The 20,240-nt window shown below is 39.1% G+C and overlaps 1 protein-coding gene across 1 annotated transcript; it reads right to left on the bottom strand.

Annotated features, from left to right (window-relative positions):
- Positions 1-342: 342 nt before the first annotated feature.
- C4H1orf115 (chromosome 4 C1orf115 homolog) lies at positions 343-20,014 on the bottom strand. The gene is made up of 2 exons (XM_044671650.1): positions 19,632-20,014; positions 343-1,255 (listed from the first exon to the last, which is right to left on the bottom strand). Exons 1-2 carry the CDS (start codon positions 19,956-19,958, stop codon positions 1,136-1,138), a joined length of 447 nt encoding a protein of 148 aa, XP_044527585.1. The 5' UTR covers positions 19,959-20,014; the 3' UTR covers positions 343-1,135.
- Between the last annotated feature and the right edge of the window lie 226 nt (positions 20,015-20,240).

Here is a 20,240-nt window from a genome sequence, read left to right as displayed (position 1 = left end):
TGACAAATAGAGCTGTTCCTATTAAGGCTTAGCCAGCCTTAAACTGGCTGGGCTGGACTAGTAAAATGTCCTGAGCAAACCCTCAAATCAGTCAAGGAGCTAATCAAACAAGGGACCTTCCTGAAACCTGCAGGCTTTGTTTTCCTCTCACCTTTACTCATTTCTTCACTGGCATAGGATAGGCTTAGACTATCACGGGTCTTTCTTTCTTTTTCTTTTTTTTTAAACCCTCACCTTCCATCTTGGAGTCAATACTGTGTATTGGCTCCTAGGTGGAAGAGTGGTAAGGGTAGGCAATGGGGGTCAAGTGACTTGCCTAGGGTCACACGGGAAGTATCTGAGACCAGATTTGAACCTAGGACCTCCTGTCTCTAGGCCTGGCTCTCAATCCACTGAGTTACCCAGCTGCCCCCTATCACAGGTCTTTCTTAAATTTGAATAATAACCTCAAACACATCAATACCAATGCTGCTTTCAAGATATCTCATTCTTCAAAATTCACCATCTCCTCCAGTTTTTTTTCACAATGGTAACTAATCTTTTGCAATAGGAAAGCAAGAAGACATAAGAAGTCTGTCTTCCAAATGAGGGCATCTGTAGAGACACACTGCATAGAAACTTCTGGGACAATAGGATACTGGGTCTTCTGTAAAAGTTGTGTTATCAGTTCAAGATTCACTCTGGGAAAGGATCACTAAACATCCAATCCTCTGCCAAAATTTCTCCCCATTTTAATTCACTAGGAATCTCCTTCCCATCAAGTCCACTTGCCTAGATTTTGTCCTTTATGTGGCCCTCCTTCAGTTTGATGAGCTGCAGATTCAGGATTTAGCACCTAATTTTTCTGTAACTGAGAATCTTGTCTGAGAGAAACCTCGATTTATCCTTTGGGCCCAATACTTCATTGCACAGGCTTCCTTTTGACTAGAATTCTATTGATAGAAGAACACTTCAAAGATGAAAAGCATCAGAAAGATGGAAGGGACTGATTCATTAACACCCCTCATCAACCTCCACAAGAAAAGACGGTATATTTTTTTTCTCTCAAGTCATAAGAAGTTTCTGGGTCAAAGTCTGTGATGCTTGTTTCATGGTGTTCCCAGGACAGCAGTGTCACTAGCCTCTGTGACTTCTGTTAGCGAACCAAGTTAACAAGGGTAGCAGAGGCCGAGAAGGGTGCTGAGTAAGCCGTCGCAAGTCCTTGCAAACCAATGACAAAGTATCGGCATCCTTTGGTGATCACTTTTCCAACATTCTGTTTTTAAAGAAAGAAAAATCATCTGTCAGTATTTAAATGGCACAGGCTAGTGGCAATGGTTCAGGTAGGTGGAACAATGGATGGAATTCGGACCCTGAAATTATGAGGACCTGAATTATAAAATCTGGCCTCAGCCACTTATTAGCTGTGTGACCCTGGACAAGTCATTTAACACTGTTTGCCTCCATTTCCTCATCTATAAAATGAGCTGGAGAAAGAAATGGCAAACCACTCCAGTATCTTTGCCAGGGAAACCCCAAATAGGGTTTAGACACAACTAAACAACAACAAACAGTATTTAAACTCAAAGGTGAATAGAAAATGAATTTAATCATTGTCCCTTATTCCTTTTTTTTTTTTAAGTCAATTCTATAAGATGCAATCAAGTTTGTTTTTTTTTAAAGAGCTACATTAAATTAGATACTAGTGGGTCTAGGGGAAGGATGAACTAATTAATGTTTCCTGGCTGCTGAACACTGAGTTAGTCACTTGACCTCTGAGTTTCATTTTCTACATCTATAAAATAGGAATAATGGCACTTATAATCATTATGGAACCCTTTGCAATCATAAAGTACTAATATAAATGGTTTCTCTTTCTCTCTCTTCTTCCTCCCTTTCTCTCTCCCTCTCCCTCTCCCTCTCTCTCTGTCTCTCTGTCTGCCTCTGTCTCTCTCTTTTTCTCCCTCTCCTTCTCTCTTTCTCTCTCCCCCCCATCCTATTTAAATTGATCTGTGATCTCATTAATTCCCAAGTTCCCTCCAACAATGTAGATCTCAATCTACGCCTGCCCATCCTGTGTGACTTTTTTTAACCATTTATTAATATTCATTGTTAACATGGTTACATGATTCATGCTCCTACTTTCCCCTTCCCTCTTCACCCCCTGCACCCATCCTGTGTGACTTTGAACCATGCCCTCCCAAAAGTTCCCCTGTGGTGTTTGCCCAGTGTGCTAGAGGGCCTTCCTTACTTTCTCACAACCCTGAGAGTGGACCAATGGAATACCCATCATCCCTCCATCTCACTAAATAGCCAAAATCAACCTCTCTTTCTCTCATTTAACTCTTTGATGGCATCCTTTCCTCTTGGTTTTCTTCATTGTTCCTCCTAGTAACATATTGTAGCAGGCTCACACCCACCATGCATTTTTCCATTGCCTTTTGTCTCAGTCACTTAGTCTAATAAATAACAAACATTTATTGGGAATTTACTATGGACCAGGCACCATGCTAGGCACTGGTGTTCCACATTTTAATGGAGAAAAAATGTTTGAATTGAAAAAGATGAGCCTTTGTTATTATGGAAGCTTGAGCTCAGTAAAAGTACTTTTCCCCAAAAGTAATCAAATCCAGTCCACTCTTTCCTCCTTTAAAAACTCTAGGCTTAGCCCATTATCTAAATCTATTTGTCCCAGACAGGAGTACGTACCCTGAAGCCAAGTGGAACCTGCAGGTGGCCAGATTTAATTGTTAAACTTTCATTGTGAGCATTTATTTACACCTTAGAAGTCAGCAAACATTACAAATCAGAGCTTGATTTATTGTTTTGTCGATTGTCTAACCTAGAAATGAAACCTAAAAGTGTGTGTGTGTGTGCATACTCCCTCCCAGCCTTGTTAAACATTTCCTAGCACACCCCTGTATTGCTCTATAAACATTGCTGGAGCTCAGCAGGAGGGCAGTAGAAAGCTCAGGGAAGAAAGTCAACCCCAGACTGGAGGCTAGTGATGAGAATGATGATGAGAATGATGATAACAATAATAATTGGCATTTCTATAGAACTGTAAGCTCTGCAGAATGCTTTACATCCATTATCTCATTGGAGTCTCACAACTCCCTTAGTCTCAGATATATATTCTGTTAGAGCTACCCTACACAGGTTTGTTGTGGTTCAGCTGATTTTAAGTCTCATCCATCTCTGTGACCCCATTTGGGGTTTTCTTGGAAAAGATCCTAGAGTGGTTTCCCATTTCCTTCTCCAGCTTTTATAGATAAGGAAACTGAGGCAATGGGGCATTAAGTGACTTGCCCAGGGTCACACAGCTAGTAAGTGTCTGAGGCCAGATCTGAACTTAAGAAGGTGAGTCTTCCTGATTCTTGGCCTAGTGCAGCCACCTAGCTGCCCCAGAGCTACACATCATAGGTTACTTAAAATGCTTGTTAACCTGACGTGAGGAGCTTTACAAAAAAATCCTTAGCAAGTCTAAATGGAGTCATCTTAAGGATATTTAAGAATGAAAATGGAAAGAGTATTATTATTGAAATTAAATCAAGAGCCAGAACTAGGGAAGAAAAGGTAGACCTTAGGTATGGCATGTATGAATACACGTAATGTAGAACACTATTGAAACATGCCTTTTTGTAAACATTTCTGTAATTCCAAGAAGTTTCAGAGTCCACTGAGGATAAGCATCTTCTATACATACACTCTATTCTGTGATTAGACTATGCTTAGTGCAAAAGGGACTTCAGAATTCAGGATCTTGGGTCATTTACTCCCCTATCCCTCCAGTTTTGGTATCTGCTATTTTGAGCTCCCATAAATATTGTTACCTCGTAAGCCAATTTGTTTTAAAGTAACCCACCCACAAATAAGCACTTAATTTATGTTGGGTCTTCTCCTTAAAGCACAGAGCACAAACTTCATTTATATTCCCTCCGGAGTTTCTCCCTGGATTGGGGTAACAGTGGGACAGTGCTAATATAAACATGAAACTCAGACAGGAAAACCCAGTCAGGGTAATCATCTTAGCTGGGATGTCCTAAATTTCCTCTGCACTTCACAGAAGCTAGGCAATATTAGGGTGCTGAAATATTGGGAAAAGTGGTACCACACTTCTTTCTCCATCTCTCCCTCTCCCTATCTTGCCCTCTCTGTCTCTTCTTCTCTCTCTCCTCCTCTCTGTCTCCTGTTTCTCTATATCTCTGTCTCTCTTGTCTCTCTCTCTGTCTCTCTCTGTCTCTCTCCTTTTAGCTATGCAATTCAGAACCTAAATCACTTCACTCAATCATCATACCTCCAGGAGTGGGGAAGTATCCGGAACTCACTGGACATTTCTATTTTACAGATAAGTAAACTGAGTCCAGGAGGAACTACCAGAGTTAGCACACCAAGTATCTATCCTAGAGGTTCTTCACTAAGCCTTTTGATGGTAAGGAATTTTGACATTTCTGAATCTTCCCCCTCCCTTCTTCTTAGCCTTTCCCTCCATTTACTCCATTTTTGAGGGCAAGAGAGATAGTTCTTCACTGGAACATGGATATGTTTCTGTACACCCTTGCTCTCAAGAGTCCAAATGAATGTAAAACTTGATTGGTCTAAAGCTATTTTTAGCTTTTGACATAGTTAACCAACAAGAATTCATTGTTCTCATTATCTAGCAAGCTGTCTAATGAAAAACTGAAATCTAAAGATCAATGGATTTGGAATCACAAGATTTAGGTTGGAATCTTATCTGAGAATGAACTGAGAATGCTCCTAATGTGACTTTGGGAAAATCACTTCTCCTGGGAGTTTACATCTTTATGAAATTAGAGGCTAGAAAGAGATCGCTTCAAAGATCCCTCCGGTCTTTAAGGCCTAAATCCTATGATTTCCTTTCCCTTCCTTTCCTTCTTCCCACTAATTATTCAGAAAATTTTTTCCTGGAGAATCTCTTAAAGGGAATGTGCTGTGTTTCTTTATGAGAACCAACAAATACCACATTCCAAGAGACTTTTAAGCATGTATCTAGATAACTGGCAGAGACTGTTTGAAACTGTATATCTCAATGTCTTTACACATACATTCTCTGATTTTCTGATCTTACTTTCAGCTATTCCAAGGAACCATAAAGATTGAAAGTTGGAAGAGATGTCAGAGAGTCATTCTACAGATGAGAAAACTGGAATTCCGTGAAGGGGAAATGACTTTCCCAAGCTCGCACAGCTGAACCAGGATTCAAACTCAGATCCATCGATTCCAGATCCAACACTCTTTCTGTTACCCCATGACTTTTGATTGCCCTGCAGATATGAGTTTTGCATTCACCACTTCCAGGAAGTCTTCCCCTATTACCATGGTTCCCACTAATGTCTTTCCTTTCTTCTTGACCTTGCAAGAGAACTCATCATACCTTGAACCATGTTCATAGACATTTGACTACATTTTGTTGTGTATTGTCCTCTACTCATTTCATGTGTCTCCCTAAAAAGAGCCTTCAGAACCTTAAGGTCAAGAGATCATGTGATGTGCTGTTTTTTTATCTTCCACAGTGCTGATGCAACAAAAAATAAGGGGGGGGGGAGCAAAAATAGATGATATCCACATAGCTCTTTGTGAATGTAAAATATTTTCACATCCATTAGTTTCACATATAAAATGTTTTCACCTACATTTGAGCTTCACAGCAAGAAAGAGAGTGATATTACCTTCATTCTATAGATGAAGAAACTGAGATTCATGGAAGTTAAGCTATTTGTCTAAGAGCACACAGGTGTGGGTGAGGATTTGAATTTAGGGCCTCTGGCTCCAGTACAAAATGCTACCACTCAAAAGATCCTTCCTAGAGTCAAAGATTTGAAGCTAGAAAAAAAGGGACCAGCAGCTCAATCGCTCTCATTTTATAGAAAAGGAAACTGAGGCACAGTAAATTAAATGACTGCAAAAGTCAGTCTGAAGTGGGCTCTGCCAGTTCCTTCTGACTCAGGGCAGCGAGGTGGCACAGTAAATAGAGTGCTGGACCTGGAGGAAGGTCCAGGCCTAGGAAGACCTGAGTTCAAATCTGGCTTCAGAGACTTTATAGCTATATAACCTGGGCAAATCACTTCACCCTATTTGCCTCAGTTTCTCATCTGCAAAATTAGCTGGAGATGGAAATGGCAAACCACTCTAGTATCTTTGCCGAGAAAACCCCAAATGGGGTCATGAAGAGTCTGACTTAAGTGAAATAAATAACTGAACAACAACAACCACAACAACTTCTTGATTCATCCAAGGTCATTGACAGTTACGGGGTTCTTAGATATAAGAGTTGTATAAATGGAGATTTTGAACCTTGGACTGCATCTCTCATAAGTCCCTTACCATTTCCCAAAATTCCCTTTAATCTCTCCTGCGCCTACACATTTGCGTGGTCACATTATTGTTTTATGGTTGGCTGTAGCTCCTTCCTCTTCTCTCTTTTGCTCTTAGGAGCAGGCTGGTTAACTTTTTAGTTAGTTTCTTTTGTTAGTTTATTATTAATAAAATTTATTAAAATATAATATTTAGTTATTGGATATTAATTTTAAAACCCACAGAGTTCATAGAACATGAGCTGGATGTGCCAGTATATCTTAGGACAAGCATGACCTTTCCTTTCATATTTATAATTATGTTCTTGCAGCATAATTTCTAGTGATTTTTTTTAGTCTTATCTAATTTTAACCAATTTCAAATAACTTCTTTTCATCACAACTGATATTAAATGATGAGGGAAGGAGAGAGTTGAAGTGCAGGAATGAGATTTGAACCCAGGTCCTCTGATTACTGGGAGTCAGTGATCTTTTCCACATACTACACTTCCTTAGCCAAGTGTTCTTCCCTTTCGTTTCCCCATTATAGTGTGGAAGCTTCCCTACATTCTTAAAGGCTAAGCCAGTGAACCCTGAGCTCTGGCAGCTTTTAACATCTAACACTGGACAGGGACCTTAAAGAAGATCTCATTGTACCCTTTCCTTTTTTAGAAAAGGAAACAATGGCCTAGGGACCTTAAGTGACTTGCCCAAAGTCATCCAAGAGTAACTTGCTGGTCCTCTTGACTTCATAGTCCAACCATCTTTCCATGAAGCCATGCTGCTTCTTACCAAGCTAGAAAGGCTTCAAGTACATGCCAGGTTAGACATGTTCCAGAAGGATCAGCCAGCCAACAGATGATAGGTCTTTTTTAGCCAAAAAAAACCCAACTCATTTAATAATGAAGGAAATAATAATAATAATGTTTATATACTGGTTTAAGATTTGCAGAGCACTTTATAAATATTATCTGTTTATCCCCCCAACAACCCTAGTAATCAGGTGCTATTATTATCTTCATTTTACAGATGAGGCAATTCAGGCAAGTAGAAGCTTAAACAATGGTCTTTCTTAGATAGGATTTGAACTCAGGTCTTTCTGACTCCATATCTAGTACTCTATCCACTGCATCTCCTTGGAAGACCATCTCTTCAGATGTGGAAGTTTTTCAAAATCAGAAATCAAACAATGTACTCACAGATTTTTCTAAGTGTCACGTGTCCCTATGCTATGGATGAGTAATGGTAGGGTAGAGGAGGAGAATGGTATGGAGAGAGATATTTTTGGAATGCTCTTGTAGAATTAATAGGAGACATTTTTACATGTGAAGCAATGAAGTATTTTTTTAAATAAAGAAAAGCAGAGAGAAAAACTGTTTAATGTTGAGCTACTAAAATCAAAGACGGCTTATATTTCTTTCCTTAAATTTTGTTTTGTGACATTTATGTCACCTATATTCTTGGTTTATTATCTCTTAAGAAGAATTTATCATTTCATAGAAGTACCACTAAAATAACTCATTTATTGGAATGATGTCAAAACATAGCTTTGAGAAATGTGGAATAAAGACATGTAAAATATGTGCCAAAGTTTATTTCAATGCCATCCAGAAAGGATAGCTTTTCAGTTTGTAGATCAAAGTGAGAGCTAAATTTACACTCACCATTGCTGTTTTTCATGGAATGGAGAGTGTGTGTGTGTGTGTGTGTGTGTGTGTGTGTGTGTGTGTGTTGGGATCAGAATGGGTGGGAAGTAGGCAAGGCTGTTTAGCTAATTCTTTTTTTTTTGGTGGGGGAGGATAAAATACAATATTATTGTTATTCACAATGACCTTGGAGTAGGGATCATAAACGAATAAGAGGAAATTCTCCCAAACTAGTAACAATTAGAATGGAGTTTCCCAGTACAAATGGTTGGAAAATGGTCAAAACTTTACTTAGGGGATCAGAACAGGCTCCACTCATATGAGAAAAAATGTTTTATAGGAATTTAGTGGAATACGGGGCAGAAAAGTATGGGGGTCTGGGCCCCAATGAATCCAGCAGGACTTGGAGACTTGGAGACCACTAATATGTATGATTTGAAAATCATCTCAAGATTATGGGGGAAAAGAAACAAGAAAAACTTTCATTTCCACAAAAATGTTTTTTAAAAAGACCAAAAAAAGCTGCCAGGTATTTTTTTTTCTGAAAGTACATTATAGTGAGTATTTCTTTCAACTATAGTTTGGATGGTACAGAGACTCTCTTCAGATCTAAATTCTGAGTCAGTATTTGATTCAGCAGCCACAAGGCAGGAGTCCATGAGACAAAGATGGGCTAAATCTGAGTTTGCCTTCCCAGGATGCCAGAGAGGATCCGCAACTGCTACCAAAATTCCCAGGTTAATAAAAAACAAATCCACCAAGAAGTCAAATTTCTTACATCTACTAAAACAAATGCCATAATTTTAAACCCATAAAATACCAAGATCTGAAGCTAACAAGCTCATTTAGATGGAGTGGGGAGGAGTGGGGAATCACCTACTAGTTTCCTCCAGACAAGAGTTTTTTTTGAAATTCAGATTCTTTGTATTTAGTTACTGATGTCCCAGCAGGCTTCAGCTGTAGGGGGGAATACTTAAAATTTTCAATCCCCTTCTGGGGTTATAGTTCTTGGCTTTCTAGTAGAAATGGTCATTAAATTCAACTGCCCTTTCCTCGGTCACACTTTTTCCATTTGAATGGAACTACAGAAATGAAAATCTAGGAAACCCACTATCTCCTTAATCACAGCTGTGGAGAAATCTAGTGTTGATGAGGGAAAGCTACACCAGAGCCAATAGGACGGAGAGAATCAGAGTCTTCCTCACTCCTGTGCAATTTGGGCACAAACAGAAGAGTCAGAGAAAGAGAAGGTAGTTTCTGTTTCTTGTTAGTTGATACCTAACTAGTCATTACTTTATGGTGAGAATTTCCCCATTCTATTCCAAAAGGGAAAATAGCTCTAAACAAGACAGCTATATAATTTCCCCACCACCACTCCCCCCAAACACACAAATGAGGAAGCCTTTTGTTTTTAATCCTGGGAGGTAGGTCATAGGATTATAGATTTATAGCTGGCAGGGATCTCATAACTGGTCAGGGACCAGCTCCCCTCTTCCCTTACAGATGAGGAAAATAAGGATCAAAGATGCTGGGACTTGCTATGAAGCACATGCCATAGAGTAGTAAGTTGCAGAGCACAGGTTCTCTGTCTCCACCTTGCCAGACTACCTACCCATTGGAGCTACTGGTATTATTTCCATTTTACCAATGGAAAACCTGAGATTTGGAATTGCCCAGTATCTCACAACTAGTAAATAGAATATGGACAACATCCTCTGGCTTCTGGCTGGAAATCCAGTGGTTTTTCCATTTCTATATCATCAAAGCTGCTTCTTTGGGGCTCTTATTCTCCTTCCCCTTAATTGTTTTTTTAATCACAATCTTGGCACCTTTGCTTTAGCTCCTGGCCTCCCAAGCCCACCAATTTATGGTTTTCTAAAGGACAGTTGGGGAAAGACTTTTGTTTTATGCTTACACTCTTTACCTTCCTTTACATTTTTCTTACACCAAACTGGACATTTTTAAATAGCAGACAGAAAATAAAATTCATTTTCCACATTGGGCTTTTTCTTTGGGGCAACTGGAGTTAAAGAGCAATTGCCAAATAACCCATGCCATTCAACAAACATTTATTGAATACTGAATGGCTACCATGGAAATGCAACATATTATTAGTTTGAAAATTCTTAGTGATGTTTAATGGTACATAAAGATTAAAACTGTACTAAAACTTCAAATCTTTGTGACCCCATTTGCAGTTTTCTTGGCAAAGAAACTGGAGTGGTTTGCCATTTCCTTCTTCAGCTCATTTTACAGATGAGGAAACTGGAGCAAACCAGTTTAAAGACTTGCCCAGGGTCACACAACTAATAACTTAACTGAGGCTGGATTTTTAACTCAAATCTTCTGGATTTCTGGTCCAGCACTCTATCCACTGTACCACCTAGCACCTAAAGCTTCAGGTATACCTTGTATATTTTATAATTATAATGTAAAATTAAACAATGATGATGATGACAATGAAAGCATATTACCTTCTGCTTTGCATTTCAACTCTAAGGATCATGGGACATTTTTATTTAACTTGCAATATAAACTTTCTGTATAAGTTGCCTTTTCTATTAGAATGTTAACCTCTTGAGCGCAAGAGCCTTCTTTTCTCTTTATAGTCTCAGAGTACACAGTACATTGCACATAATTAGACCTAATTAAATGTTTTAAAAATTCATAATAAGACAAAGCCTTATTCTGATGAACCTGCTTGAGCTAGTGATAGAAGGAGAATTTTATATTTTAAATTTACTCCCTAAATAGATCAAATTGAGATTCATTGACAGAGGTTATAGAAGTCTGCTCTCATAGAGGCAGTGTAGTATATAATAGAAAAGGTCTAGGAGTCTTGAGTTCAAGCCCTGCTTACAAAAATTATTAGCTATGTAACCTTAAACAAGTACATCAACCTCCTTTTTTCATCTGTAAAACGGAGATCATAGTATTAACCTCACAGGATCATTGTGAGAATCATATAAATTAAATATGTAAAGGGTTTTATGAACCTTAAAGTCTTATGTAAATGTCTGCTCTGGAAAGCTGGGGAAAAACTTTTACAGTAAGTATCTCTAATTAAGATCTCATTTCTCAAATATAGAGAGAATGAAGTCAAATTTATAAAAAATGTCATTCTCCAACTGATAAATGACAAAAGCATATGAATAGACAGTTTTCATATGAAGAAATTAAAGCAATCTAGAATCATAAGAAAAAATATACTTAATCACCCTTGATTAGAAAAATGCAAATTAAAACAGCTCTGAGGTTCCACCTCACCTCTATCAGATTGGTTAATATGACAGAAAAGGAAAATGACAGATTTTGGAGGGGATGTATAGAAATTAGGTTACAAATACACTGTTGTGGTCTGATGAAACCGTTCTAGAGAATAATTTGGAACTATACCCAAAAGGCTCTAAAACAGTGAATTCCCTTTGATCCAGAAATACTAAATCCATATCCCAAAGAGATTTTTTTAAGGAGAAAGGACCTATTTGTACAAAAATATTTATTGCAGCTCTTCCAGTGGTAGCAAATAATTGGAAATTGAGGTTATTCATCAATAGGGAAATGACTGAACAAGTTGTGATATATGATTGTAATGGAATGCTATTGTGCTATAAGAAATGACAAGCAAGATAATTTCAGAAGAACCTGAAAAGACTTACATGAACTGATGCAAAGTGAAATGAGCAGAACCAGAAGAACATTGTATCCAGTAACAGCAATATTTTTTGATAAACTGTGATTGACTTAGTTATTCTCAATGATAGAGTAATCCAAAACAATCCCAGAGACTCATGATAAAAAATGCCATCTGCATCTGGAAAAAGAACTGACTGAATTAGGGGCTCTTAATAAGTGATTGTGGAATTGAATTGAAGCCCACCACTCTTTTCATTTCTTTCTCTGTATCCCCATTACCTGCAATGTCTGGAACATAGTGGGGACTTAAATGATTGCTAACTTTAATTGAAATCTATCACTCTTTTCACTGTTACAGTATGGGATAAAATGAGTGGGACATGGAGAATGGGGCAATGTTGAGTAGAGAGGGCACTGAAAGGACTTATTCATTTATTTTGATTCATTTGTCATCCTCACCAAGATTTTTCACTCCAGAGAGCTCATGTTCTACAGCAATTGTCAACTCCATTTACTTTCTTTAAGTAGTAGCCAGAAGAGACTAAAAAGCTGATTGATGAAAAAAGTTTGTCATTTGTGACAAAAAAAATAGTGAACTGTTTTTAGAAGCCAGACTTTTCCTAATAAATCTCCCATCACCCATTTGACCCAAGTAATACAAAATCTGATAGCAATAACAACAGCTCACATTAAGCCCTGGCAGTACTATGCAACAGCAATCTCTACATGGGAAACTGATTTACTGTAAAAACTACTGGGTTTGGAGACTGAGGATCTGAGTTTTCCTGGGAGTTCTACATAACCTCAGGCCAATCATGTAACATCACTGGGCCTCAGTTTCCTCTTCTGTAAAATGAGGTCGTTGGACTAAATGACCCTAAAAATCTTTCTAGCTTTAAATCTGTGAGCTCTGAGCCTGCTGACACACTCTTATCCTCCCAGATTGGTAAATTTGGCTTTTGGGTCCATATTTTCCTTCTAGTTTGGTTGATATAGTTGATAGAACAAATAAGCAGGGGCCAACACATTTTTACCAAAGAAGTGAAATGATGATGATGCTGAAAACAAAGTGATTTCTATGGATTAGATAGACTGTGATGCCCACATTAACTTCTCTACTTCCTTCTCAGCTCTGCTCCTGACTCATCAACCTCTTCCACTAATCACTAACAACTTCTCACCCTGAGGATGCCTCTGTTCTATGGGATCCACTCCTCTGTACCTCATGTGTTGGCTTTGCTCATTGGAATGGAAGGCCTTGGAGAAGAGGGATTGTTATCTTTTTTTTAACTTGTTTTTGTGTCTCCAGTGCTTAGCACAGTGCCTGGCACATAATTAGTGCTTAATAAGTGCTCAATCTATCTATCTTCTCAGGTGGAAGCAGGTTTCCACTTGTGTAAAGTAGTAAAGATGGAAACTTTATCATATTGTAGAAGACATGATATTATTCCTCATGGAAAAGAGAAAAGAAATAAGATGGAGACCATTACATTACTTCCTTGAATGAGGGATGAAAGGGTTATCCATATTCACTGTCTTTTTACCAAACTTGTTGAAAGTTGATAACTGAAATTCAGAAACTTAACTTTTTCTATTCTGAATCTCTAAAAGGTGATTAAAAAAAAGAGCAACTTTCCCCATGATAAACCTTGTATATATTATAGTAGACAGATTGCTGGCTTTGTCAGAAGAACTGGGATCAAGTTCTGGCTTATTTATTACTTTCCTTCCAGCTTTATGGGAGTAGCTAGGTGACTCAGTGAGTAGAGAGCTGGATCTAGAATCAGGAAGACCTAAGTTCAAAAATTATATCAGATACTCACTAGCTGTATGACTCTGGGTGACTCACATAACCTCTGTTGGACTTAATGACAAACCACTCTAGTATCTTTATCAAGAGAACTCCGTGGGCAGTATGGTCCATGGGATCATAAAGACTTGGACGGGGCTGCACAACAAGAAGTTTTGTGATACTGGATAAATCATTTAATTTTGCTGAGTCTCAGTTTCATTATTTGTAGGGAAGAGAGAATAGTATCTAAACTACCTATTTAACTTGTACTTGGAATCAAGAAGATCAGGTTCAAAGTCTGAATGAGGCGATTCTTTGCTGTGTAGCCACTGACAAGTGGTTTAATTTCTTAGCCTCAGTAAACCGCTTTGTAGACTTGAAAGTACTGGATCAGAAGAGAAGGGGAAGGGAACAAGAATTTATAAAGTGCTAGGCACTGTGTTAAGCACTTTACAAATGGGATCTCATTTGATCTTCACATTAGCCCTGGGAATAGGTACTCTTATCCCCATTTTACAGTTGAGGAAACTAAGGTGAACAGACACAACTAATGAGGGTGTGACACAACTAATAAGTATTTGAGGCTGGATTTGAGCTCAGGTCTTTCTTGTTCTCTCTCTCCTCCTGTTTCATCTAGCTGCCTCATTATTATCAGTTGTTATTGCAATGACCAACTTTATGATCCTGGGATTGTAAGCTTTAAGAATAGTGACTGGACCTATGATTTCATGGGCATAGGGAACTCCTGGGTGGGGAAATTCCCTCTGCTAATGTGAGATGGCATCTTATTCAAAACTTGGAGTCTTCCAGAGTTGCCTTGGAGCACTGGGACTTTGCCTAGGATCACAGACTCAGTAAGGGTCAGAGTTCAACTTAAGTCTTTCAAGCTTTGAGGAAAACTCTATTCACTACTTCATATAAATGAAATTTTTGTAGTTGTATCACAGCATTGTCGTTAGCAATTTTTGTGACCTTAGGACAAGCTACCTCCCCTATTTCATCTCTATAAGGAGGAGGCTAGATTAGATGATAAGGGGCAGCTAGGTGGTAAAGTAGATAGAGTGCTGGGGCTGGACTCAGGAAAACTAGTCTTCTTGAGTTCAAATCTGACATCAGATACTTTAGGGCCCTGGGCAAGTCATTTAACCCTGTTTGCCTCAGTTTCCTTATCTGTAAAATGAGCCAGAGAAGGAAAATGGCAAACAACTCCAAGATCTTTACCAAGAAAACTCCAAATGGAGTCAGACGTTATTGATGTGACTGAACAACAACAACAAAAAGGTTCTTTTCAGCTCTAAACCTTTGATCTTTAAGGCTACACAATCAAGTAAGGAAATATTTGTAAAGCGCTTAACGTTGTGCCTGACATAGCAGGGGCTTAATAAACACTTGCTTGCTCCACCCCCCATGAATGAGTCCCCAGCTCTCCATTTTTTAACACCCCAAGATATATTTAATTTTCACAAAGTATTGTTAAGGTAATGGAAAAATGAGATTGGATTATTTTTAATTTAAAAATAAACGACATGCAGCAACAGGGAGGGTGGAGGGGACAGATAAAGCTGGTTGCTTTGGTCATCATACTTTATTTTTTTAACTTAGTGTTCTGACTCTCAACAACTTGGGAATGCTGGCCACAGTCTAATATTAATATCAAGAGAAGAGTGCAATGGAACTAAGAAAGCTAATAAACTACAATCCTTACTGGGAAGACAATCCTTAGAAGATTCCCTAACGAGGCTCAGAGGTCTTGAGTACTTTGCCCATGGTAGCAAGGAATTAGAAGCTACGATGATTGGTGTACATGAAGCTGCAGCCCCAAAAGGGGAAAAATCTTAGTTCCTGTCTTTGTAGGAATGAAACTTCCATTTTTAACCATCCCTAGCCTTTTGTCTTGCTTCCCTACCCCCACAGTCCTTGAAACTTCTTCCTCTCTGCTCTTCCTCCTCTTCCATCCCCCAACCTAAAGCAAACAAACCATGCCTGCAGGTCACAAAGCATTCAGCACTGAAATAACCAGTTGGAAGAAGGACTAGGAGAGTTGACAAGTACAATATTTATGTATGGAATTCCCCACCCAGAGAAATATCTGCAAAAAATGGGGTGAAGAGTTGGGGAAATAATATCTCCAAAGGAGACAAAGTCCTAATGCTGAGGCTTGTGGAGGTTGAGACTAGGTTGGCCAAGGCAGAATATAAGCTTTGGAACAGTCTGGGCAGTCAAGTCAACAAGCATTTATTGAGCACCTACCAGGTGCCAGGGACTGTGCCAAACACTGGTGATACAAAGAAAGACAAAAACAAACAAATAAATAGCCCCTGCCTTCCAAGAGTTTAAAAGCTAAGAGGGGAGATAATGTGCAAACAACTTTTTCAAACAAGATAAATACTGGATGAATTGGGACTACTGTCAGAAGAATGGCTCTAATCATGCCCAAAGGGCCATAAAACTGTGCATACCTTTTGACCCAGCAATACCACTACTAGGTCTGTATCCCAAAGAGATCAAAGATGGGGGGGGGGAAGAACCTACTTGTGCAAAGCTCTTTTTGTGGTGACAATTGGAAACTGAAGGGATGTCCATCAATTAGGAAACAGCTGAACAAGTTGTGGTATATAATTATAATGGAATATTATTGTGCCTTAAGAATTAAGGAATAGGATGAATATAAAAAAAATCTGGAAAGACTTATATGAAGGGCAGCTAGTGTTTCAGTGGACAGAAAGCCAGGAGGTCCTGAATTCAAATTTAACTTCAAGATATTTCCTTGTTATCTGACCCTGGACAAGTGACTTATCCTCAATTGCCTAGCTCTTACCACTCTTCTGTCTTGGAACTGATATTTAGTATCAATTCTAAGACAGAAGCTAAAAGTTAAAAAAAAAAAAGACATATGAAATGATGCAAAGTGAACTGAGCAGAACCAGAAAAAACATTGTATGTAGTAACTGTAATAATATGATGATCAACTGTAAATGACAACTATTATTGGCAATGCAAGGATCCAAGACAACTCCAAGAGACTCATGACTAAAAAAGCTATCTATCTACCACCATAGAAGGATCTGATGGAGACTAAATGCAGGTTGAGGCATACCATTTTCCTCTTTATCTCCTTCATGAGTTTTAGCAATATGTGTTCTTTCACAACATGACAAACATGGGAATATGTAGCATGATAGCACATGTATGACTTATATCACATTACCTTTGCTGCCATATTATTTTGGGGAGAAAAGAGAAAACATGGATTACAAAATATCAGAAAACAATTACTAAAAATCCTATCAACATATACATTATTATTTAAAAAAAGGAAAAGGAAGATGACAAGATTAAGGCTTCTTGCAGAAGGTCAGACTTTATGAGTACAGTACATAGTTAGATTTCTCAAAATGCCTCTGGATTTTCTGGACTTTGGTTCTCAGATTCCTTTTGATATTTGTTGTTTGTGTGACCATGATCAAGATACTTGATCAGCCTTTTCCTCATCTTTTAAAGCAGGGGTCGGCAACCTTTTTGGTCGTGAGAGCCATAAACGCCACATTTTTTTAAATGTAATTTCGTGAGAGCCCTACAGTGCTCACAGTGAGCACTCCTGTAACAGCACCTGAAAAAAAATGACTTTATGGCTCCTGCAGAAAGAGCCATATCTGGCCCTCAAAAGAGCCATATCTGGCTCGAAAGCCATACGTTGCCAACCCCTGTTTTAAAGCAAGGAGTGGGTCTCTGAGGCCCCTTCTGATTCTGAAGTTCTAAGATCCTAGGCAGCTTGAAAGATTTCATCTAAGGACTTGCTTTTGTAGCCAATGCAGTCCCTGGAGACTGCCTTAGGAGAAGCCTCTTGTCATCTCTTAAGTGATCAGAGCATCCACACCAATAACATCATATACTCTTGCAAGTAGTGGATTATTTTTGCCAATGCAGGGAAGAGAAGGGGGTAAGACTGAAGGGGAAATAGAGAAGAAGGCAGAGAAAGACTAATTTATAGGTAATTTCCAAATAATCCAGTGGATCAACATTTACTAAGCACCCATTATGTACCAGAAACCGTGCTTCCCCCTTGTTCTAAACATTTTGACAGAACTACTGATTTAAATTGATTAGAGAAATGCAAATCAAAACAACTCTGAGATATCATCTCATACCACCTATCAGACTGACTAAAATGATAAAAGGGCAAAATGACAACTGTTAGAAGAGATATAGAAAAAAGGAGACACTAATGCATAGTTAGTGTAATTGTGAACTAATCCAACCAGTTTGGAGAGCAATCTGGAATTATTTTCAGAGTTATAAAACTGTGTATACTTTTTGTTCCAGCAATATCACTAGGAGGTTTATTACCTAAGGTGATCAAGGAAGAAGGGAAAATAATCTATATGTTCTAAAATATTTACAATAACTCTCTTTATGGTGGCAAAGAACTGGAAATTGAAGGGATGCCCACCAATTGGGGAATGGCTAAAAAGTGTGGCATGTGATTGTGGTAAAATACAACTGTGCCATAAGAATTGACCAACAGGTTAACTTTGGAAAAATATGGAAAGATCTATATGAAATTATGAAGAGTGAAACATGCAGAATCAAGAGAATATCATATACAGCAACAGAAATATTGTTTAAAGAATGACTTATGTAGTCTACCTCCAGAAAAAGAACTGATAAGGAGAAATAAATGACATAGTTATATATATATATATATATATATATATATATATATATATATTGTCAAATGATGCCTAAGGGGGAGAAAGGACCTGGGAATTTTAATGTAACAAATAAATAAATTTAAATTTAAAAAACAAAACATATTTTAGTCCAAACTTTGTTTCTGTGCTAATTTTGTTTCAATTCAATTCCATAAGCATTTTATTAAACACCTAGTTTGTACTAGGCTGGGGATACAAAAAAAAACAAAAACCAACAGTTCCACTTCTTAAGATTCTTACATTCTTTTGTGGTGGAACAACATGAATTTCAAAACTTTAACTTAATTTCTGGCAGAAGGTTTACTATAAAGGGTAGTTGATTAAAAATTGAAAGGAACTACAGAAGGCACCATGAAAGAGTGGAGTGTGATAGGAGGACAATGGAGGGATGGGGAATGGTGATCAGGAAAGGAAGAAGCTTTATTCTAGGCAGTCTACTATTACAATCACTGTGTGACAATCTTTTGCCCCATGGCTCCCACTCTAAATTACAGGGGTTCTGATAAAAATCACAGAATAGTAGATTGTTATCTTTTTCATGGTAGCAATGGTCAAAGAATGGACATACTAAAATGGTTTAGATTAGATAACCAAATATGAGAAAGGAAGTGGAATGGGTTTATTAACAACTCAATGTACATAGCATTTGAGAGCTTACAAAATATTTTCCTAAAGACAATCTTTTGAGGTTGCTAATGAAGGCATTATTTCCAGTTCACAAATGAGGTAACAGAGGCACAAGAGACTAAATGAATTTACTAGGGTTACACAATCACAAAGTATCAGAGCTGCAAATTTAAAAGCCATAAATATTTTCATTATACCTGCCCTAAGAAGCTCGGAGAAAGCATCTAGTGATCAGAGAGAAGTCTTTCTTATGGCAGAAACCATCCCAGCCCAGGGAAAAGCAGGCATCGTTTAGAAAAAGCAAATGATCTGAATTCTAGTCATGGCTCCGCCATTGTTTGATTCTCTGTGAAACACTAGGCAAGTTACTCCATCTCAATGCCTCGATTTACTTATATGTAAAAGGAAAGCACTGGGGTAAAGGAACCCACATACACTACAATTTGCAGAGGTCTCTCCTCAAATAGGTTAATCAGTAAGTCAGTAAGTACTTACTAGGCAATTATATTATACAAGAATGTGCTGGGTTAGATCTAACGCGGTTGGGTGGACTGGAAAGCTGTATTGACTCGTGTATTTTTCAGGTGGACCTGTGTCCATCGAGATGTCAGCAGCAGAAAGGGCCATCCCTAGATGGCAGGAAGGGCGCCTGTTACTTCTCCCCCTGCCCCGAGCCCTAGCGCAAACTTTATGCCCCGGGAGATGAGTGTGGGACGCGCCCCAGGCGCCCAAGTTAGAGGAGGGAGTAGTTAAAGGATGTCAGAGCAGAGCCTCTGTGCCGGAGGTCTGATGTCAGAAAGCGCCCCTTCTGCACCTCAGCTGTTGGAGGACAAGAGACAGAACTGGCCCATTCCTCAGTAGCTCCAGGGGCCACAGGGACGTCTGGTCCCAGGCTCCCCCTCCTGCGCCTCCCTTTACACCGTACCTTGCCATACTTCTTGAGCTTTTTCCGATATTTCTTTTTAGGCTTTTCTCCGGCTGCCTGCTCCTCCAGAGGCTCATATCTCTTCGGAAGAAAGGCAAAGTGAACTCTCTTGGAGTGGGGCGCCTGCTCCCCTCTCACCTCACCCTGGGGTCGCGGGCTCTGCAGCTGCTCTTCGTAGCCCCTGGTCTCCTCTCTTTCCTCCTCCTCTAATTGCGAATGCTGAAGGATACAGGCCTCCTCCTCCTCCTCCTCCTCTTGCCCCCGCCCCGGGAACCGGCGAAGGTATCTGCCGTCCACCTTCTCTCGGAGCCTTGCGCCCACCGTCATGCTGCCACCCGAGCTACTGAGCCGAGGCGGACCCGAGAGGACTGGAGAGAACCTTTGCTCCCTGCCTTCTCCCTGACCCTCGGCCAGGGAGGTTCCTGGCGCCCCCTGGTAACAAGGGTCAGTATTACCTATGTAAATACTACCCATTCTTCTTCCTTCCCCTAACTACTACTAACGACTACTACTGCTACTGCTACTGCTACTACTACTTCATATTTATAGAGTGAAACTTAACAAAACACTTTCTTCACGACTCAGTTATCACTAGGGAGTACAAATATC

This window comes from Gracilinanus agilis, chromosome 4, assembly GCF_016433145.1.
Source record: "Gracilinanus agilis isolate LMUSP501 chromosome 4, AgileGrace, whole genome shotgun sequence".
NCBI classification, from domain to species: domain Eukaryota; kingdom Metazoa; phylum Chordata; class Mammalia; order Didelphimorphia; family Didelphidae; genus Gracilinanus; species Gracilinanus agilis.
The sequence above is the reverse complement of the archived record's forward strand: the minus strand, read 5'-3'. Positions and strand labels throughout refer to the sequence as shown.